This window comes from Haplochromis burtoni, unplaced genomic scaffold, assembly GCF_018398535.1.
Source record: "Haplochromis burtoni strain Fernald_Lab_line unplaced genomic scaffold, NCSU_Asbu1 Contig_37, whole genome shotgun sequence".
In the NCBI taxonomy this organism is placed as follows: domain Eukaryota; kingdom Metazoa; phylum Chordata; class Actinopteri; order Cichliformes; family Cichlidae; genus Haplochromis; species Haplochromis burtoni.
In genome coordinates, this window is record NW_024582398.1 from 1,964,905 (window position 1) to 1,988,541 (window position 23,637).

At 39.3% G+C, this 23,637-nt stretch overlaps 1 protein-coding gene across 1 annotated transcript; it reads right to left on the reverse strand.

The window, feature by feature from the left end:
* Window positions 1-1,007: 1,007 nt before the first annotated feature.
* On the reverse strand, window positions 1,008-19,096 carry si:zfos-911d5.4. The gene is made up of 7 exons (XM_005919534.3): window positions 18,838-19,096; window positions 18,305-18,424; window positions 17,213-17,313; window positions 16,813-16,961; window positions 15,719-15,947; window positions 13,766-13,986; window positions 1,008-2,436 (listed from the first exon to the last, which is right to left on the reverse strand). Exons 1-7 carry the CDS (start codon window positions 19,071-19,073, stop codon window positions 2,269-2,271), a joined length of 1,224 nt encoding a protein of 407 aa, XP_005919596.2. The 5' UTR covers window positions 19,074-19,096; the 3' UTR covers window positions 1,008-2,268.
* Between the last annotated feature and the right edge of the window lie 4,541 nt (window positions 19,097-23,637).

The following is a 23,637-nucleotide window of genomic DNA, read 5'->3' on the forward strand; positions in this document are numbered from 1 at the left end:
CTAAAGGAGCCAAAGTGGGCCAAGAAGACTTCATTAAACCATTACACGAGCAATGGTGTATGAGCAGCAGCATAACTTCGATACAAGGCAGGATGGATCCGTGAGCCATCCGTGTTAATGCCAAAGCAAAAATCCAATTTTGGTGAGCAATTGTGATTTGTAGCTTCGGTTTCCTGTTTTTAGCTGACAAAAGTAGCACCTGGTGTGCTCTGGTAGCTCATCTGATACAAAGTTCAGTGTGTTTTGTGTTCAGAGTGCCTCCTCTGCATGCCTTGTTGTTGTAATGAGTGGTTATTTGAGTTGACTGTTGCCTTCCTATTAGCTCGAAGTAGTCCATTCTCTGACGTCTGGCATGAACAAAACTTTTTCCAATGCTCGATTGAACTTCAGCAGGTTGTCCTACTTACATGAATAGAGTGGTTGCCAGGTGATTTGCTTATTAGATGTGGCACCTTGCTTCTCAGTATACTCAAAGCATTTTCCACTAAAAATTAATGCAGGAGTTGTACCTATGCGTAAGTGCATTCTAGCATTCACATGCACATACAGTGAATAAATACACTGGGGGCAACTTGGGGTTCAGTATCTTGCCCAAGGACACTTTGGCATGCAGACTAGAGCTGTCAGTGATCGATACACTGACATTCAAATTGGTGGACAACTCTTAGACAAGTTCATCAGATACCCCCAAAAAAGTGGCTGTGGAGTGTATAATTATTATGAGACACTAATATGCATTTGTTACTTTTGGATGATTAAGAACATTACAATAGTTTGGACTCTAAAACACCAGAATTTAAACCAAAATGCTGCAGCATAACATCTAAGAACTACAGAGATAGAGCTGCATCAGCTGATTCCAAACCATTCCTGTTATTCTGCTGTATCCTAAGATGATTCAATAACGACACTACAGAAATAAACAAACAACAAAAAAAAAAATAGGACTGAGATGGTTGAGGCCACTTCAGTCCAAAATGGTAAAAATAACTAACTGAACCAACCAATAATCACATCTCTTTATTACAACAACACGTGGTACAAACATTTGATAACACTTGATAACTCAATGACCTAAAAACCCCACACACCAATGAATCAAGCAAGCATGCCTGAATAAATCAACTGAGAAGCATGGTTCAATGTATAATGAAATTACAGTAAAACGTGCATGCACCCACCACTTATCAGATATTTCCTTGAAGTCCTTCCCATACCAGACCATCTGATATTGCAAATATTGTTTGTCAAGTGCTTTGGAGAAAACAGTTCCTGAGGACTATGTAGGTTTAAATATGTATAGGCAATAAATTCATGAAAACACCTATAATTTCAAGCAATGTTGACTCAAACCACAAAACAACCAGTCTCAAAAATGTGCAGCAACCAATGTAAACAACTCGGTGATGGCTTTAAAACTACAGATGATCTACCCCTCAGGTAAACCAGTAAACAGACATTTGAAAAAGCGAGTAGCTTGAGTACAGTGTAATGATGTTTCAGGTAGACATGCCATACAGAAAGATACCATCAACAGAGAGAGCTGTTAGCTAAAGGCACTGATATCCTGTTGGGAATAACTTCATTATGACCACTGCCAGGCCCAGTAAATGCAATTGCTAGCTGTTAGCGCAGCTGTGGAAGCCTGGGCAACTGATGGAAAGTGACTCAGACACAGTTATGAATGGTGCTGGTTGCTGTGCCTGTGTGCTCTTGAATAGTTATCATCTCCTCCGTGCGGTGGAGCATATTAATAAAGCACCTTACAGTTCCACTGTCTAAACAGACCGTAAATAACTTCTGATTAAACCCACAGAGGCAGTTACATCCTCGGCCCTCGACGTGCCAGAGGCCACCGGTTTTTAACCGCCACAATTAACACATTAAACACTTCAGTCCTAAATCGGTGTGACACAATCAGCTTGCATAATGATTAATTAATGGCTAGTGTAAAGTGTGGGCCAGCTCTAGAAATTCAAAACAAGAGAAAGCTAATCGTGCTAATTGTCTGAAACCATCTACATTAACATAATATTGTCACTAAGGAGAATCAGGGAAATTGGCAAATGGGACCTTTTTTCTTTTTTCCCCGATAAATGCGCACATAAAAACATCTGGAAGTCCTACAATATTGCAAAGTACAATCACTGCATGTTAAAATGCACTCAGTTTTAAAAAAATGCTACACACAAGTAAGCAATTTTTCTTCCCCTTGCTTCTTCAGTGCCATGTTGCGATGGCGATCCTGTTTGTATTATCTCCACACAGTCATATGCTGAGCGTGATGCTGTGAATGGCGTTTGCTGGGATTTTAGCATCTGATTCTTCGCCGCTGATCCTGAAGATCACAGAGGTGTTGGAGGGGATGGTGGTGGTGGCATTCAGGGACTTCCCCAGCCAGCTGTTAGATCCACGCTTATACATTTTAACGGTTACCTGCAAAGTGCCAAAGAGAGAAATAATTAGAAATATTGTTGGATATTTCTTGGTTTTAGGACCGTGTATACAACCTACGTGGTGGTGGTGGGGTGGGGGGGAGAAAGTCATTCTGCTCGGTGGAAAAAATGACTTATTTTATTGGTGTAGAAAGTAAACATCTTTGTTTACCTTGAGGTCAACTTTCCCCAGAAGTCTAGATTTGGCAATCTATTATACTTCGTGGGTATTCTAAGGAATAATAGGATAAAAATAAACTATACTTGGGAGGTTTTTTTTAGACATCAAGATGATCTACATGATAACTATATGAATTTGTATACAGCCGAATCATAAAGTCACTTCCAGATTAATTTCATTTCCAATACCATCTACAACATATAACTCAGAAAGAAAGTCTGTTCCACTGTTGGATTTTAAGTTACTGATGCAGTGAATTGCATTTTGAATGAGGTTTTTCAGCTGTTGTCTTTTAAGCTCTCTATAAAACTGAAGTAGAAGGTACTGGTATATATTTAGATGCATCACACCTGCAACGTACTAAAGTAGTACTTCAGGTAATGATGTTTTTCATGGCTGGAAAATCTACAGTTTCTTTTGTAATCACTGTATCAGTTTATAACAATGTTGAATGAAGGTACTTTCACCTGCTCCTTGTTACAATGGGTGTCTCTGCATATGAGTTTTAACGGCAGATGCCACGACCCAAAAAGGGATTTATGTCTTGCGCTAGAATAAAACCGGCGACTTGGCAATTGAATGTGTAAACCACAACACTATAGAATCAATTTATAATATGTAAACCTTACTAATATAATTGTAGCGTATGCATATATATCTGTATGCACCCCATCTCCTCCCATCCTTAACTGCTGGGCCAATCTTGAATGAAACCTTGCGCCAACACTGACACGCATACAGCGATTATTACCATCTATGTTTTGTTTTTTTAAAGATGTATTATAATACCGAAATCTGTATCTGACTTACCTCTAAATATGGAATGTGGAATTAGAAATAAAGTTCTTGGATATCACAGACATATAGCTCAACAGATGATGATTAATTATGGTAAAGTAGAAGGCGTTCCTGACGACCACCAAGACTGCATGACCCTATGTAAATTTTAAAATGTTATAAATTGTAAAACTGTATTTTTAATTTTGACATTTTTTGTAGTTGTTAATTTTTCATGTATTATATACAGAACAGATTTAAATATAGACGTTCAGTTATTTACTATGAAGTCAGCAGTTTGAGGTTAACTGATCAGTGGGCAGGTACATTTCAGGTAAGATGTGTACAATGTGTATTACAACTGGGATCTTAAATTATTGACCAAACAAAATAATACATGCACTATATTACTATCTTTTTTTAAATTACAGGGTAAAGGCACATGTTTTTCTTTTTTTAGATTATCACAGACAACACCAACATTAAGGCATTTACTTAAACATCAAACTCAAGGTTTACAGGTTGGGTTTTGTGTGTCTTATAACTGAATATATAAATAATACATAATATCAAAGAAATGATAAATTATATAAGAAAAGGTAAAACTAGTAAAATATTTGCCAGTCTGCTAGTTTTGTTCATCAATATAATGCCCATCTGCGTGGCCTAGTCTAGTCTGAATTAGGTCAACTGTTTTACACAGTAAAACAAACCAGATTCTGCTTCTATTGGATGCTAATCCTTCAATACTCCTTAAAACATATTTAGAAACGTTTTTCTCAAGCTTGTTCGAATATTGAGCTCGAACTCTGTTAGAACAGTGATCCAAACGGAAGCCCGAAACAGACTAAATAATAAATTAACCTCGGTCTCACTGTGAATTTTAATTCCCTCCGCATCTTGAATGGAGTCATACCTCTCTTGATTCTATGTAGGTTGTAGGGCATAATACGCTTTAACACTACAAAAACTGCCTGTTATGTTTCGAGCCCGACAATGGAAGCCTTAACTAGATTTAGACATGCAGGTAATTGAACCACATCCATTTCAAAAAGAATGCCTTGCTGCATCTCTTGTTTGGCTGCATTTACTGGGGATAACAGAATATTACAGTGCCTTTTCACAGTTCCATTTTCTTTCACTTTAGCATTAGGCAATTTTTCAATTATTATTTTTTTTTTCCATGTACTTTCATCCCCGGCTCTCCATAATGTCTGGGCCTTTTAGTTAATGGTAGCGACAGTCAGAGCCCAGTATATCGGCCCTTGTCCATTTTGCAGGTCATTGTGAAAGCCCAATAGGCCTTTTATTACGCCGACATCAAAAGGCAGATAAGCATTAGAGGTGGGGAAAATACCCTGCACTAGATATGTTCCCTCTTTCCTTTGTCTGCTATTGAAAGTGATCATTTTAATAGTGAAGAGGTTGGTGAGCTTTGGGGCTGATGGAAAGTGCGACACCCCTGACAGCCTACGAATATGAGCAAGTCGATAACACAACATGAGCACACAGTACACCCTCAACACCTGCACACTCTTGCTGCTAACCTAATTATCTACAACAAAGGCCACTGCGATTTCAGACACACATCTTTCCAGCATTTACTTACTTATTACTGTGCATTAAAACAGGGATAAAGATGAAAAAAGCTAAACAATTGCGTCTTATATTGCAGCCTTGGCCAAATGCCATGTGGCTTCTGCTACAATAGCATCAGACACTTCAGAGTGAGTGAGTGTCTATTAATTTGGGATACATGAAAAAATAGCTTAATGACAGCTGGTGGCAGAGAGGCACACAAACCGAGACAAAGACATCAGAAAGGAATTATTCTAACAAATCACAGCGCAGCGCAATAGTTCATAATCAGCAATTAGCTAATTTAATGGAGCCAAAGTTGAGTACTTCCATACTTGTAGTGCACAAGAGGCAGACAATATAAAACCCACACTGAAGCAGGGAAGCTATAAAACCCGCCGCAGAACAATCCTGCAAATTATATTAAGAAACATATTTACAGTAACAACCATGCTAATTTGCTGCCCGTGGTTGCTTTGGAGTATACATAAATCCTGTCTGAGAATGTTAGCGTAGAGATGAATTGTGTCAAATTTAATTTACAGCCATTTAAATTCATCATCGTCCATTTCTGCGGCATCATCCGCCAAATAATAGTTACCAAGCAGGTAAGCTACAGATTTCAAATACAAAAGAGCAAAACAAGTTTCTGTGTGGTCTAGACAAGCTGCCTGCCAGATGTTGCTCAGCACGGACCACGTGCCAGGTACAGGAACTGTCACTGCATGTTATCCCTCAAGTGAATGAGAGGGTGTGTTAAAGAGTAAAAGATCATGCTGTATCTGACTTGCAGCAGAAGAAAAAAAAAGTAAAGTAGCTGCTGATAGAAACCAAAATGTCATTTAAAGTGCAATCTCTATCCGACACTTAAGATGTATTGCAACGTGTCACGGCGACACACTCTCCAATAAGCCAAAACGAACACTTTAAAGTCACTAAAATTAGGTATTAGGTTTTTCTGTGATTTGTTCACAATTGTAAGAGAACCATCGCTACTTCAAGCACCAGCAGGCCAAAATGGTGCATTTCATGGAAAGAACAAGACCCTTGGGGCTAAGGCTGGGTGTCACACAAAGGGCTGAGAGCTCACCTAACGGTGTCTACCCTGATCTCCCTCTCACTTTCAGTGTCGCAGAAGCCATGTGAATGACATCACTCCTCACATTTCAACAAGACAAACTCATTCTTCTTATTTACCGTCTGCTACTAGTCATAAATCCTATGTCTGGTTCACTGTTCACCTTTTAACCTCTTATACTCAACAAGACAACTCATTCTCTGAAAACTTCTCCATGCAAATTGCTGATAGACATCTCCAGTGGTTTCCTTATCTCCCATCTGCAGGGATCTCCACGGTACAGATTCAGAGCTAGTTCTTTTAAAGACCGTTCAAGCATCCTAAATCACTTCTGCTAATAAAACCAACATGAATCAATGATGTTTAATTGTGACTACAGAATTATTTCTGTATAAATGTATTTACTGGTCATTAAGGTCTGACAGGTATGACAAATCCGAGGAACTGTGTAATTGGGTAGGGACATGTCACCACCTGCATGTATTGCCATTCACAAAGTTCAGATTCTTCCCCTGATAAAGTCAAAGAATCCCAGCGGTGTATCAGTCAGCAGAGGCTGTTACCTGGAGCCATGGTGCAGTGTTTCAGGTGAACTCTGAGTGAGCGTAAAGCCACACCAGCTTCAGACGACGGGCTCTTTGTTCCACTTCGTGTCTCACTAGACACGGACAGAGGGGGGGGGGGAGGACACTGAGTAACACACCTTTGGTGCACCAAACCTCTTTGTCGATGGGCCAAATGTCATGGAAATGGACCAAAAATGGTTTGCAAGGCAATTAGGTAAGCACTGTGTGGTTTGGCTCAGAAGATGAATATATTAACAATCTGTTGAGTGAGTGACTACCAGCGGTAATTTGATTCAACTCAAGTCATGATCTTGATGATCTGACTCAATGATTTTCCATTAAGACACAAAACAGAATCTGATTAACAATCAGCCAAAAGTGTTCCCCCCCCCCATAGAAGCGGCTAAATTAAATAAGCCAGCTTTATTCTAATTTAATACATAATAGATTTTGTTTTTACCTGCTAATTTTTTGAGGTTACAAGATATAAAAAAAAGAAGGAAAAAAAGAAACGTAAACAGCACCCCATATTCTGAGTCCAATCTCTATCTCTACAATACATTCACCCACTGAGTTAAATTCACCTGTTAAACTGCTTATTAATGCAAACAGCTGATCAGCCAGTCACACTACAGCAATGTATTTAAGCGTGTAGACATGGTCAAGATGACCTGCAAATGGTCAAAACGGGCATCAGGAATGGCTGTGTTGATACCAGACATCAGGGGAGAATGGCCAGACTGCCATATAACCACTTGTTACAATCAAAGCACGTAGAAGACCATCTCTGATGACACAACATTTAAAACCTCAAAGCTAATGGGTAAGAGTAGCAGAAGACCACAACCTGGTGTCACTTCTATCAGTTAAGGACAGGAAACTGAGGCTACCGTTTGCACAGGCTCACCAAAACTGGGCAGTAGAAGATTGGAAAAATGTTAGTGATGAATGAGTGAACGAAGACGTCAAGAAACTATGGGAAGTGGCAATCACAGACAAGATGCGAGAGTCGAGGCTCCGATGGTACGGCCACGTAGTCCCTAGCGATGAGAACTCCATCGCTAACACAGCCCAACGATTAGACCGGTAACAGGCCAAGAGGAAGACCAAAAAAAAGCTCTGGATGGACCGAATCAAAAATGATATGAAGGCTGCGAATGTCACACCAGAAGATGCTCTGGATAGGAAGAAGTGGAGGAAGGCGTGCAAAACACCAGATCCTTCATGAGCGGGACATGAACCGCTAGGAAAGAGAGCTTTGAATAGAGGGCTAGAATTTGGCAAAATGAAAGCATTAGTCCATCTACAATTCAGGCTGACAGTGGCAGTATAATGGGTTGGGGGATATTCTTTTGAGAATACCTTTTTGAGCCCATAGTATCAACTGAGCATCATTTAAATGGCACTTACTCGAGTACTGTTGCTGACCCATCTTCTGATGGTTACTTCTTCCATAATGATGATGCACCATGTCACAAACCTCTCCCAAACTAGTTTCTTGAACATTACAGTGAGTTCACTGAAGGGCCTGCACAGTCACCAGACCTTTGTCCAGTAGAGCACCTTTGGGATATGGTGGAACAGAAGATTTGCATCATAGTTGTGCAACCAGAAAAATCTGCAGCAACTATGTGCTGCTATCATTTCAATATGGATCAAAACATCTGAGGAATGTTTCCAGCACCTTGTTGAATCTATACCATGAAACATATCAGAGCAAATCAGAGAGCTAGTGACGTAAAGTGAATATCAATTAATTCTAAGCATTTAAATTCTGTATTTTGTTTTTTTTTTTTTCCCTTTCATTTATATGAATCTTGGAATGGCTGTACTGTGATACCAATGTTATCTTGGGTAATGTACTGAATCATATCACGAGTTTCTATTTGACTCCCAACCCTATCCATTAAGACAGAGGTGGTGACATTTCTGTCCATGTTAATAACTGTGCTCGTCTGAGGCCACAAAAATAAATAAATAAATTATATATATTTTTAAAAAATGCCCGGTTAAGTTCCGATTAGATATGACTCCCCTTCCAACCTGCCTCAGCTAACAGGAAGCCATTAGGCTGGGCAATAACCATTTGCATGCAGTCACCCAGCTCTGACTGTATTTTCATCCACATAAGTGCATTTTCTGCGAGAGGTTAAAATATGAATCCCCCTCCTTTTTCTCCTCAATAGGTCTGGTTGTCTGGCTGACTTGAGAGGGCACAATCTATGACTGATTTAATTTGCTCTTTACGAACATCTCTAACAGCATTACCCCCAGAGCATACACTGACTGCCCCCATCTGACTCCATTAACTCCCAAATCAGGTTTAAAGACCATATTGATGCCGTCCGTTATTAAGGGTGATTATCAAAACAACAGACAATGGGCCAAAGTGTCTGTTAACTAGTTTATCCATAATTTCACATAACTGTAACAGATGGCAGGGCTGTCAATTATATACTGTATCTGCAGTGCACAGCAGTCACACACTGTCTGGATATGCAGCATATTAGCATTTACATTAAAAGAATGAGAGTCTGCTCACAAATGGTCAAAGAAAGCCTGAGAACAAAAATAAACTAAATATAAAATACAAATATATCTATTTGAAAACAAAGGTGAGAACTTGGATCCATCTGGCTTTCAGGTAGAGGCTTGCTGTAATTTAAAAAAAGAGTGGTGACAAAAATTTTTTTTAAAAATAATTTAAAAAAATTACAGTTTTTGCCGTTTAAGCCACTTCAGCACCTTTATTCTCCTCAATTAACGAGAATGGCTTTCGAAGCTGTAATTAAGTGCCTCTGCTCCACTCGGCCTCTTCATTATTCATGAATCCCTATTGATCATATCTTAGCACCTATGCTGCGGGGATCACTCTAATATCCTGAATCCATAAAACAAATAACTGAGCCTACAGAGATAAAAATGAACATGTTGGCCAATGACCACAGAAAAGTTTCTTTTAAATACTAAAACCAGCATTTAATGCCAAATTAGATAATGTCACAGAACTGGGGAAAAAAAGATCTCTATGAAGCTTACATGGTCTTATTAAATGTGCTATGACAAAGGATTGTGCAACAATTCAATAATGGTTTCACAGGTGATCACAGAATCATATAGTAAGGGACATAGCTAATGATTTTCATTTCAAAATACTTTATTTTTGTTGTTGTTTAATTGTAAAACTGCACAAAAAAGGGGAAAAAATTCGTTCTAATTCTTTATTTATCTTGCAAAAGAATCAAAGACAGAGTTTCGATCTTCTAATTATTTAAAATGTACCTATACAATATTTTTTATGCTTTCAATTCAACATTTGAATGTTGAAAATGTTCAAGTGAACATTTTACATAGCTGAACATTCGGATATTTGAACTGAGTGAAGAATCGCCCTGAAATACAGTTCACTGCATGGAACTTCATATTAATGGTGCTAACATATTTAAAAAGAAAATCCTGTTACTGCAACCATATTACAAAACCCTATTAATGCACGCGCTGTATTTTCTAGACAAAGTATACAAATTAACAATATTCTATATATATGCATGCAGTAGAGCAGATATTATTACCCACAGTGCCCTGCAAACCCGGGCTCATTCCACATTCACGGAAATTATTTGCTAATGAATAATAATGGCTTGGAGCTTAATCTTAAACATGTATTCAAATTTAGTGAAACTCAAACTCCACCTGTGTTAAGTAGGAATGTGTAAAACATGAACTCTAACGTTTCATGTTTAACTAAATTAACAAAAGAGCACTTGAAGAGCCCTCTAAAATGACTGGAACTGCATGCTGGGTGATGAATTTGGAGGAAACACATTGAGTCATCTTCAAATTGACAGATGCAGAATCTCTCCACGGGACTCTTCACTGCGGTTCAGTGCTCGAGTGAAAAAATAGATTTTTTTCCCCTTTTTTTTTTACTAAGTTTAATCACATGCTATTACAAGGCAGCTTTTATCATTGCCTTCCACTGTATAAGTGCCGGTGTCTTCACTAGTTCATTACAGACACTTGTGATTCTGCAGCACTCTTCTCATGCGTAATTGCACGGTTATTTTTCCTCCGTAGCTTCCTACACGCTCTTTGGCGCGAATTATTTCCAATTCCAGTTTCCTTTCGAGAGCGATCCTCCAATTACAGAAATCTGAACATCATGGTAGTGTCCACATAATTTTCATCTCTGCTGGGAAATGCAATGCAACTAATAGATCTTTCTTCCTAGAAAAAAAAAATCAATCTAAAAACTTTTCTTTGAAAACTTTTCCACAGTGGAGATATCATCCTACGCACTGCGTCCCTACAGGCTTGTTGGGTACGCAATGAAATAAGTGAGCTATGAATCTGGAATTAGCGCCTAAATTGTAGTCTCAGTGACACAACTTTAAAGTGTACTTTGTTTAATTTTGCATAACTGAAAAAAAAAAAAAACTACAGTTGTCTTCTTTCCTTTTTTTTTCTTTTAGTGAAACAGATCCTTTGATAAGTGGAGTTATAGCCATGCTCACACAGAACACATAGAATATGGTTTCTAATGATTATCATAAATATTTGAAAGTAAGAGTAATGGGGAAGGCATATATTTACCTCAAAGGGGTGAATGCTGTTTTTTTCACTACAGTAAAAGAAACCCCAAAAGACACAGTGGCTGACAATATTATCTATTTAGACAGCAGAATTTGCAGGCTTTGTAAATGGCCTGCTCCTGGCCTTTTGTGTGCCTCCATTCATTATCACACAAAGCAGTTGATGTCTACCCTCTCTGCCTTTTCTGTGCTAAGCACCAAGTGCACCAGCTGTCCATTACAGGCCCGTGACGCGTGCAGCCTGGGAGATGGCCAAATGGAGAGGAATGTCATGGTGGAGTTAAATTAACAAGCTACATTTGTGTGGAATCTGTAGCTTGTCAGGGAGACGAGATGTATCTCCGGCAACCGAGATCTGATTATTTGTACCATTCTCCGTTAGCCAAGATGTTGTCTGTGAATTTGCAGATTTTCACCTACCGGCTTTGCCTCTATTAATCAGCTAGGAGGGGCTGTGTAGTCAAGTTACGCTCAAAAGAACTTAATCGTTGCTTCACAGCTCTGCAATTAATAGATGCTCTGTATAGGCTGACTGCAAGTCAGAAACTTTTTTTTTTTTTTTTTTAAATCAGGGTCTTCTCTTGAATAAACTGCATTATATGAACTGGCCTTATTAGAAGAGGGGACAATATGAAGATGAATATCACAAGTAACCTGCACTTTAAATTATGACATGAATAGATCTTCAGCTCTTTCTCTCTCCTTAACACACACAGACATACACACACACACACACACCGTAATTACCCCTCAATCCATACAAATTGAATGAAGCCAGAACCGTGGTCTAAGAATATAGACCATAATTAATAAATTACAGCCACTCCACTCAATCATTCTCCACTTTGGTGCATGTAGACATCCCATTCTCTGCAGAGTAATTGCCTGCGCTCACAGAATACACACCTACTGCCTCCACGGCAGCTTTCTGAATGCATCTGGTGCCACTTCATGCAACCTAACAGATGCCCGAGAGAAATCGTAGGTCATGTTGGAGATCTTCTAGCCTGTGTTTACAAGTAAAAAAAAAAAAATCAAAAGCATGCATTATTTGTAGGCTCTGAAAATGGGGGTAGCTATCAGGTTTCTTTGCTGCCCCCCCAAACTTCCCCTGGCAGCTGCTGCACATGAGCAGAGAGCATTTTTTTCTCTCCTAAAGACAAAGTAGGTGACACAGTGAATTAAAAAGGGCAAAACCTCCAAATATTAAAGTCGATTTCCCCCGGTGCGGACTGCATCAACACACCTAGAAACCGATCAGAGAAATAAAACCAATTTCACAAAAGCATATTAACCATCTATTCTCCAATTTCCTTTTTTTTTTTTTAATATGAGGATGAGGTTTGCATCACTGTGCCTCCATTTGCAAATATCTCTTTGAAAATAATATATTTTCTTGTCATGTTTTGTGTCCCCCTGGGCAAGAAAAGAGCCCACTGGAGACTGTCTAATGACTGCTGGGTCATGTATCAAATACACAGCAGCTGGAGGCGAGGGGGGAGAGTACATACAGTCTGGGGTGCTGGGTGGTGGTGGGGGCAAACTAATGCCTGAGCAGGCTTGCATGGACATCGCAGGCTGAGTGTCTGGGTGTTCGAGGGTGGGTGTGAATCTGTAATGGATGCTGAGCTGGGTCGCACTCGCTGGTCTTTAAAGAGGTAACAGTTAGTTAACTGACAAGCAGAAAAGAGGCACCACTGCCAAGTGAAAATAATTAAAGGTTCGATCCTGCTTTTTGGAAGAAAAGAAAATGTAACGAAACGACATTTTTTTGTGTGAATCTAACGTTCTATCATCACTGCAATTTAACTTCTATATAAACCACCTTTTTCGGTCATTGCTCTAGTGACTGCTAAGATTTGCCAATTGCATCCCGAGAGGCAACATTTACCGAGTCTGAATGAAATCTGCTTATTAACCCAAAACATAAAATCAATTTTAATCAGCTCAAATTACTGTGATGCAAACAAAATACCTGCCCTAATGCTTCAATAACACCCAGGGTGTCCATTAAAATGATCTGAGAGAGAAAGAGTGCAGGTGGTCGAACTGGTTTAAAAAAAGAAAAAAAAAAGAACCAAATTTACATTTTGTGAAAAAAGCATTTGTTTGGAAAATTGGTCAGTACAATTTAAATTAATTTATATCTAAATGCTGAACACTGTACTCAGTTAGACCGCTCTCTGTGGTGTGGTGAAAAAAAAAAAAGAAAAAACGGTTCACTTTCTTATCTTAATTGCTAAACTGTATCACTTCATCTGTGTTTATACAGTAATTTTCTCGTACTTCTAAACAGAAATGATCCTAATTGCATTCAAATAACTGTGAAATTGGTGTCATGTTTTGGGGGTCTTCAGCACAAATCAAACCTGTGTTTTTCCAGTTACCAGAACAACAGAGGATAATTGATGGAGGCAGTCATAAAGTGCTACTGCCACCTGCTGGTTCATGATGAGCGTGATGCTTCACATTATCATTTGGACAAAGCATTCGATCCCAAGTTACAAATGGCGTTTATGCTTGTGACTGGTTCATCAGAACCACAGTAGTGGACTGACCTGAGGAGCGTGTCCCAGCAGGGCCCAAAGCGAGTCAGCAGAAAGGGTCTTGACACTGGAAAACTCGAGGGTGTCCGTCTCCTGGCGGTTGAGAGCGATATACGGGCAGCTCTGGAAGTCTCCTTTTAGCTGCTCGCCACAGTGCAGCCGCACCAAATCCCACGTTCCCACCCTCCTCAGGACGTCTCGCACTGATTCCATCTGCCTGTACGACAGATGACCTGCAGGTCAAGAAAAACACAAGTTTAACTGGCTTTTTATGAGCCTTTGCCAATTTAGTCATAATTATTGCTAAATTTAAGTCAGAAGTTTACAAAACCCCATGAATGTCATGGTAATTTGGGTCGTAAATGATTTCTTTGAACTGTTCTGTTTACAGGTTGGAATAATTGCACAGCATAGATCTTCATAAAACAAGGGGTTCACAATTGTGAATTGATTTTGGATTGCCTCTAATCCACACACGGTCAAAAGTATAAATACAGGCTAAAATCTATACATACATTTACTTCAATATTTTAATAAGTAGTGCTAAAAATTATACGATGTCTTTTAACTTGACAAGGCCAAGGCCAACTAAGTTTCTCTTTCTCATAAAAAGGATATGTTTGACAGCTCTCGTTGGATTGATCAACACGTAGAACAATGGAGAAGGAACTCAGTGAAGATCTAAGGAGCACTATAAAGTTACAGAAGTTGAGATGGTCTCTTGGAGGGATTGGTAAACTGCAGATTCCAAGACCATCAGCTCAAACAACTGTATGAAAGTACAAGTTATTCAAATGTATGACATCTTTGCCAAATGAGAAGAAAATGGTTACCATGCTCAGGACCAACTCAGGAACCACCAAGCCTGCCATGAATTAGAAATTGCTAGAATGCTAGCATCACTATCCTGTTGGTGGTAGCATCACTCTCTAGGGCTGTTTTGCTGCCAGTGGTAGTCGTGTATTGCACAAAGTGGATGATAGGGCTGTTCGATATGACGATATATATCGGATGACGATATAAAAACGTCTATCTTTAATTTTACGCTATCATTTGTTTCGTGGTGTCGCAAAATAAACTGTTTACGGCAATATTTTTTCTCCGTTTTGATGGTCACTGTAGTGGCTATATTAATTTCTTAAAGTTCTCTCTTTCTCTTATATTTAATATAACCACACTAAGGACGGATCGCATGTCTGCTTGTTTATGTTCCACATAAACCTTTCACAATAAAGCTCAAGATCCTGTTGAGACTTTTCAAAATAAAATGAATCACGTGAAAGAGCAGATTATTTACGGATAAGAATTAAAAAAGAGCCGCCAGGTGCTAAAAAAATAAACCTTAGACTCAAACGTTAGAACAGGCTTTTCCCCGCAGCACGCCGTGTAATAAATACTCACAAAGAAAACGGCGGCCGTTACAACTTATGTCCAAAAATGTATAGTTTCATGCATCGGTTAAAACACTCGACTCCAGGTACATGACGGGCAGCTGGAAACACTTCCCGCAAGTCGAGCTGCCCGAGATTCACAGAATTTACAGAAAATGTTTTTGTGATTTATATCGTTATCGGGAGGATAGAATTTAAACATATATCCAGGCAGGATTATGCAAGACACTTGTTGATGGCAATCAAAGGTGTGGAACTTGCTAAGGAACAGTTAACCAAATATTAGTGGGGGTATATGTTTATATTAGGCCTGTATTGATACTTTGGCCATGTATGGATTAGAGAAAATCCTAAATAAATTAAAAATTGATAAATGTATGCTGTACAAATTACCAAGACATTCATGCCCATGATGAGTGTCTGTAAATTTTCGATTGATTCCACCAGAACTTTAGGCAGCAGTGGATATTTTCACAAGTTTTAGGACATAATAACAGACATATATCGTGTTATTATAGATCAGTTCTTTTTGCAATGTGTTGGAACACTGAGCGAAGTGTTAATGCATATTCACCAGAGATCCAGGAAGGCGTCACCGCATCTGATATCCAGGCAATATAGCCCTCCTTGAAAGATTTGAGGAAGTCCTCTATTTGGCTGTGGGAGACCAGCTCCCTCTTCTTCCTCAGCTCCTTATCCAGTTCACAATCTGGTGAGAGGAAGATGATTCTGGGGAAGAAGAGACTTTGGCGCACAGACACTCCACTCCTCTTCAAATGACTGCATAAGTTTGCTGTTTTAGTCTAAGAGACAGACATTAGGTAGATACTTATTATTTCATTTTCTTTATTAGTATCTAAGTAATAAAAACCTTTTCAGAAGCCTGGATCGTTTTGGTTAAAAAGATGATTTGTTTCATCCAACACTGATATCCACTTTGCATAAAACACCTGGAGAAAAGTAGCAAAATGTTCAGCAGTTATCGAATTTAAAGGCCAGCCGATTAACTTATTAAATGTTCCAGTATTTACGTGAACAATGCTGAGACTCATCAAGTTTAGCATGCGCTCACATTCACAGGATGTCTCAACATTCCTCCTGCAATGACCTGAATCACACACTGTACTTTTAAATTTCAAAGAGGGCCCATTTAAAGAAATTATGTAACCTCAAATTTGTCGTGTTTTGTGTAGATTAATGAAGTTAATAGATCCAATTCACGCAGAACACGTTTCAATATTGCAGTGTGTGTTTGCCATTGAACTGTTCTGTCAAGCTTCAAGTCCAATTTGAGCATCTATAGAAATGGAAATGAATGACTCCTAACAGACCCAGCCACATAAGGTGACAGCTGTGTTTAGGCACCTGCCTGCTTTCATTCCCACCCCCCACCCCCACCCTCCTCAAACCGTGAATACAATTATGGCCTTTCAAATGAAGAGTGCCCACTTAGGAAGTTTAGGAAGCACTTCTGTATTTAAAATTTCCATATAAATTGTTATAGTGACTCAGAATCTCTTAACCCGACCACAGTTTGGATGAAAACAGTGTATTGGACAATTGGTTGGACCTTGGACTCAAGTGTGCCAGACAGTTTGACATTTAGGTTTTCATGGAGCCATTGCAACATTTCAGATAAAACTTGTCTTTTTTTAATTTTTTTTTTACCATGATAGCTTTGAGTGGATCTTCAATCTGCTCAATGCACGTATTGGTAAAGTTCTGGTCCTCTTCTTTCACTTGCACATGCCAGTTTTGGTTGTGAGCAGACACTGTGCCTCTCCAGGGTTTAACATCTATGCAGAAGATCCCATGACCTTAGCAAAGAGATCAAGAAACATTAATCCTTGTCACTAGTCTTATAATATTAGTGTTACTGTTAGAATATAACTTATTCTTTCCTAAAGCCATTTAATTCGTAGCATGCAGCAAAATAGACAATTACAAAAACTGTTGTCCGCTTAAATAATCTTAAACATTTAGATGGAGATGCTAAATCTTACATCCCTATGTCATATGTATATTATTTTCACATATTATTCCATGCATTTCTTCAGCAGATACTCACCTGAAAGGATAACAAGGTTGATGTCATCTTTGGTTGTCTGAAGCTGGTCGGGGATACGCAGATTACAGAAAACATATTCCTTTTTCAGCCCGGTGAGTTTCCTACAGAGGAAGTAAATGGTAAAAATATATATTTTTGTTATTCCACTTGAGCACAGTGGTACAAGCTGCAAGCAGAATAGTGATAAATTATCATTTTGCCTTTAAACTCCACCAATGCTACCCCGATAGAGGTTATATTAGATCATCATAAGCTGCTCCATCTCCACTATTATGCTGTTGGGTGCTGTCACAGGTTGTGGACACCAGTGTTAGGGTTGCAGGTTGTAGGCGATGGACAAGAACAATGAGGTGAAAGACACTGCAATGCTCAGAGTGAAGTGCATGGGCAGAGGATGGATTTCAGTGATGGGTAGGGGAACAGTAATTACAGGCAAAGATTGTTATAAGGGACAACTCTACCCAACTTAACCAAAAAAACAAAAGGATTATGGGCTTTATTGCCCACAATACTGCTAGCTGGGTTTTTGGTTGACGTGTAACGGATTATAAATGGTAGGCAGGACCACAGCCACTTTTTCTCAGATGTTACAGAATTATTCTGTCTCCTAAATTTAAAGTATCTTATTTTATTTTATTTCATTGTTTTATGAACACAAATCTTCTATATTGCTGCAAAAAAGGGAAGCTGTACAAAATAAAATTCCTTTACAGTTTTTAGAATTTCTGATTTGGACTGTATTGCAACTCACTTCACTTTACTGCCTCAATAAAGCACTCTGTGCTGAAATAAAGTAGAAAAGCACCTCTCCACCACACTCTTACCTCATGGAACCAAGATCTAGTTTAAGGATAGACTCTTCCGCTGCTCCTTAGAGTACAGGTGCTACACCTTTAATATGATGCATCAAGAAAAAGACAGATCTGGACTTCAATCATTTCTAAGCCCCATTTAGGGCCCAGTGACCCCCCCACCCCCCACCAAACTGTGCCCCTGGGGGTTTACCACTGCCAGTGTATCCCTGTACTTTACTTGACAAACACTAACTGTATGACTAAGTTTAGTGCAGGTTTAAGTTGACCTAATACTTACATCACACTTTGTAAAAAGTCAGGTACTGTCGGTGTCTGCTTTGGGATTTGGCCATGGGCAGCTTCTGACGCTTTGGAGGTGAGATGGAGCTGACTCAGCAGACTTCCAAGCTGAAACATTCTAGTCTTCATTATAAGCACATAAACAAAATGAGAATAAAGAAAAGCATAAGCATTCCAGTTGTTGGGGTATTTTTACAGAAAGACAACGCCATTGTAAGGAAATGTAAATGATTTGTCTATATGTAACGGGAGATGTTTCCCGTAACTCATAAACTGGAGACCGAAACCCTTGTTGTCGTAAAAACAGCATGTTTGTGTACACTTTTGTCCCCCTTTCTTTTCTCTTTTTCAGTCCAATCAAACTTTTATCACTCCAGCATTTGCACTGTTTGCGTTTAACGGCGTGCTCACAGCTACACTCGGTTTAACCGCATTGTTGACGGTCTTTGGACGCTTGAACTTTAACGAACCTCAGAGAGGAGAACAAAGAGCGAGAGCAAAGCGGCATGCTGACGCCAAACAAATACGTACAGTTCAGGTATCGCGCTGTTTACGGAGCCTCTGAAGATGGAAACATCAGAGAATTCAGTTCGACATTTTCCCGACGTTAACGTCAGCCTGCGCGTCTTTTTCCCCCTCTCCACGGTAACCCTATCCAGGACAGCTGTTTCAAAATTTTGCCGACTCCCCCTCCTCCCCCTGTCTGGCTGCGCTTCCACTGTTCCTGGAAGAAGTAAACAACAGACCACGTGCAAGACCTGCAGCATCAGATTTCTCCCACGGAGGAGTGACGTCACTCAGCCATCACTGCAGCGTTTGCATGATGATGCATTCAGGGAACCATTACTGTTGCTTTCATCCGCTGTGTAAATCGCAATAACACTGTGCAGAAGTACAAAGTCGGTACATGAAAAAACCACACAATGATATGTGTGTGTAAATGTAAACAAGTGTAGGTGCATTTGGAGACTAACGTAGTGAAAAATGAACATTAGCAGAGTCTAGGAGAGGAAAAATATTAGACCAAGCTCCATCTGCTTCACACACACGGGCAAAACAGCCCCCCACCCCTCCACGTGACCTAAAGGAGGAACAAATACCCCCCCCCCCCAAAACCAACAAGAGGTAACATTATGCAAGAATCTCGAGGCTGCAGTGACCATACAGCTTATTCCAGAACTACAGAGGGGGAAGGGGGTCAACTGCCCACCCTGCTGTAGAGCCTTATTTATCCCTCCTTCCCCTATTTTAAGCTTAAGCTCTCCTAAAAGAAATAGATGACATTTGATTTAGATAAAACAGTAATTTAAGCTCTTTTCCTGCATTTGTTGTCTTTTTTATTCCTTTATTGCTGTATTTGTTTTGTATTTATTTGGGGGAAATGTTTTTGTTTTATTTATACCTAAAATATTCGTTTTCTAAGAAGAGATCATGATACAATGAATCGTTTTAAAGTGTTTTTGTGTATATATTGTTGATTCCATTTACACATAAGGGATTTTGACATACTTTAATGAAGAGGTATCTGCCACCCTGTGTATACCTCTTCACACTCGTTTGCCCCCCATGTAAAATTTTCTAGATCCACCTGTGACAGTTCTGCAATATCAGACAACTGGCAAGATGTAGGTTAAGGTTGATGTAGTATTATTTTCTTTCTAATCAGAAACTATGTTTCTATTTCACTGTTCATGTGCAGCTTTAAATTTTACATCACGATCATTCTGTTTTCTTTCATAAAATTTCAAAATGAATAGATAATAGAAATAAATAGTGTTGGGAGGAAAAATATCACTCCATTCCCATGGTATGAAAAACAGCTCGATAACTGGTACCAATTGGACATTCATTGGTCTTCTTTGGCTCTTGTCTGCCTTTGTTCTGGTATCTGTTGAGGTCCGGGTTCTGATGAGGCCAATCCATGACTGAAACTGCTGTCAGGCATTTTGTAGATGGCATTGCATGATGGATCAAAATCTAATCATACTTTTACTTTTCTGCATTCATAATTGTATCAAATGATGAAATGCAGGTCCAAACCATGAAAGAACCTCCACCTCCACCTACAGCCACCTTTACAAATGGCTTACACCGACATGAATTTTAAATTTAGATTCATCACTTCATAACACCCGCTGCCACTGATTTTCAGTCCAGTTTTTGTATAATTTGGCACATCTCAGCCACTTCCCTTCTTTAAGAATGGCTTCTTGACAGCCATCCTTCCACTAAGACCATTTCTGATGAGGCTTCAGTGAACAGTAAATGGAGCAACTGAAGGGAATGACTAAAGACTGAAAATGTGTGAAAAAGCAGCAACCCCCCTGCAGAACTATTGCTCAAAACCATGTTAAAAAATACAAGAAAGTCTGGCTCCTTGGAGGCAAAACATGAAATGTGCGTCAAAACTTTTGCATACACGAATAACCTTGATTTGTCCAGGTAGTAGTGGGCTTTTTCTTTTTTACATTACACTGTATCTGAGGTCACTGGAACATCTTGGACATGCTGATGAATATGAATGTGCTTTTGGGTTAATGGGTTAATATTCACGCTACCAAGGCCAGACTTCAAAATAACATAGTGAAGCTGCCTAAAATAGTGTGACTTAACATTTTCAAAGCATACACAGATGACAAATATATGTTCCACGCTGTTTTTTCTTCCTGAATTCATAGATCGTCAGCGAGGATTTGCTGGCACATCCAACAGGATTCTCACATCCTGCATGAGCCTACAGAGAGGATATTACAAAAGTGATGAAGAATATTTAATTCAGCAGTAAATACACAGTGAATATCTCAATGCGGTGATAAACAATATCCGGATAGCACAAAATACTATGAAAGAGCAGATAGCCAAATCAGCTCATATGGGCTCAATGGAAGCCAATAAACAGAGGCACTCTGCCTCTCCTGACCTTCACTTCTGGTTTAGATCGGGGCGATAAAGCAGGCGCAACCTCAATAAAACCCGTACAATGGAGTAAAATAAATAGATATTAAATTAAAGCAGAGGCGATACTGGCTGAACCGCTGCAGGAATTTGAGAACAAAAGCTCCTTTGTGAAGTTTAATATTGTCTACAATCACCACCTTATGATACATTTGCAATCAATTTCATCTCTTGCCTTGATGTATCAACACATATAATCATCTTGTATTGGAACTTGCAAATGACTTGTGTGTGCAAGAGGAGCCACGTTTAGATATTAAATGTGCTCCGTGCTCCCAGTTTGGCCTTTTCGGTCGGCATTAATATCAAATTCATAATCTCTGAGTCTCATCGGTGACTGGCCAAGGGAGGAGTTTATGGTGTCAAATATTGACATGAGTGTGTGTTTGTCTGGCACAAACTTTACACTGATTCATTCGATGCTCTTTTAGGCTCATCAAATTTTCAAAAAGAAGTATTTTGCAGATAAATTTGAAACTGTTTACAGATACTGCTGCTGCAGAATCTGCACTGTTATCTTCTGCCTTTTGTCCTGGACTAAAATATGGGTGCACTTCAAGTCTATTGCATCCTTGAAGTGGATCCTGAAGCCACCATTGTTAGCGTCAATATAATTTTCACTTAATGCACCTGAAGAGCTCCACAGCGTGCACGTGAGGAGTTTCGGAGGGGTTTCGGGTCCCCTTGTGAGGGTAATTAGGCTCAGAGTTCACACTTGGGGGCTTAGCTACTATTGTGTAAAGGGCTTGGTGGCAGTAGTAGAAGGAAACACCATAATCTAAAAAATGCTAGTAGTATGGATTTCATGCATTTACATTGCTAGTATTGTGCTGCAGTGTACATGAGGTGTCTTGCTCTGCAAAAGGAGGTCATTTTTCACACTGATGACATTTCCATTTTAAATCCTTCATATTAAATACCTCATTTGCAGAAGTAATGACTGCGCAACATCACTGATGCTCTGCTCACTAATTTTTACTCATTTCCTGTGAATTATTTATATGAGAGATTCTCCATATGCTCTCTGAGGATTCATGTCCATTCGTTTCACAGAGAATTAGCATTTTACAGTGAAGAGTATAAAGAGCTTAACTGCCCCAATCAAATAGGGTGATTTAAATCCTGTCTAATCAAGATGTTTAATAGGGGGGGTTGCAGCTGGATGTCTCAAATAAATGGTCTGAAAATATCCTAGGTCATAATCCCCCCCCCGGAACAGACTGGATGCTTGAAAAAAAGTCGTTTTGGGGGAGCACTGCATAAAAAAGAAACTCAAAATGGACAAATAAAAGTGTATTTGATACAATAAATACAGTTAAGCCTGATCTAATAATGAAAATCTGAACATCAGCCCCAGGACTGACCCTGGATAAGCTTCTTTGTGACTGGCCTGCTGTTATAATTAGTTGTGCTTTATGAAGAGGTAATTTGTCTGCTAAAGTTTAATTGTTCAATTATCACTGGACGTGAGAGGATGCCTTGATGCCATTTCATCAGGTTTGAAAATAGTGTTGAACCCCTCATGCCACGTATTGTAATAGTTGGCAATTACGGAGAGAGCCCTCTACCTAAGTTGAGTGATGCATGCTGGCCCTGCTGAAAAGCCTTTGCTACCTGCCTGCTGCAGTTGTTGGCAGTGAAGAGTGGGTCCATTCAGGCTCCAGAGCTGAACCAGACAGGCTCTCAGTGCAGAAAAGGACCTCAACCAGCTCCTGATAGACAGCATAAATACCAACTATATAAGCACTGCTGAGGACTACATGTCAAAACAACATTATCGCAGAGTAAACAAGAGAGGACAAATTGAGCTTTCAGTCTTTTCATAAAAGAAACGCTTGTTCCTTTTCGTTTTGAAAAGAGGGCGAAATCAGTATGAGCTGAAATAAACTGCCTCGTCCTCAACGTCACGTTTCAACCTGTGAAACACGGCACTGAAACACTGAAACTTCTGAATGCATTTGTTGTTGAGCGCAACTCACCTGCTGATGAAGTACTTTCCAGTTGTTTTCTCGATTTCTCTGGAGAAACAGCAATATAAGAAAATGTACAAATGCATTATTATTCTATTTCAAACACATTTTTCCTCAATGCTCTTATTGTCAGATTCATTATGTTTTATAAGAAAACATTTCATAAAAACTAAAAAAGACTAAGTAAATTAGGAGGCAATCACTATTTAAGAAATCCACAGTATCCATAGTATACAGTCTGAAGAAAACAACAAAGATGCTAAGTCTGTGTGTTTTTAGGTATCTGTAACAAAGATATTTATCATGTAATTACAGCAATATCGTCAGTTTCAAATGACCTGGGTTGTTGACCAGTTATTATGGTCTTTTCAGGGGCCCAGATGGAAATCCAGGAGCTCACTGCAGC

Excerpts from the sequence above, each read along its gene's own strand:
- si:zfos-911d5.4 (XM_005919534.3), bottom strand. The coding sequence starts at position 19,073 with ATGCTGCAGGTCTTGCACGTGGTCTGTTGTTTACTTCTTCCAGGAACA. Across the intron at positions 16,962-17,212 it reads CAACCTTGTTATCCTTTCAG|GTCATGGGATCTTCTGCATA; the intron begins GTGAGTATCTGC and ends CTCTTTGCTAAG. Across the intron at positions 15,948-16,812 it reads ATCCACTCAAAGCTATCATG|ACTAAAACAGCAAACTTATG; the intron begins GTAAAAAAAAAA and ends TCTGTCTCTTAG.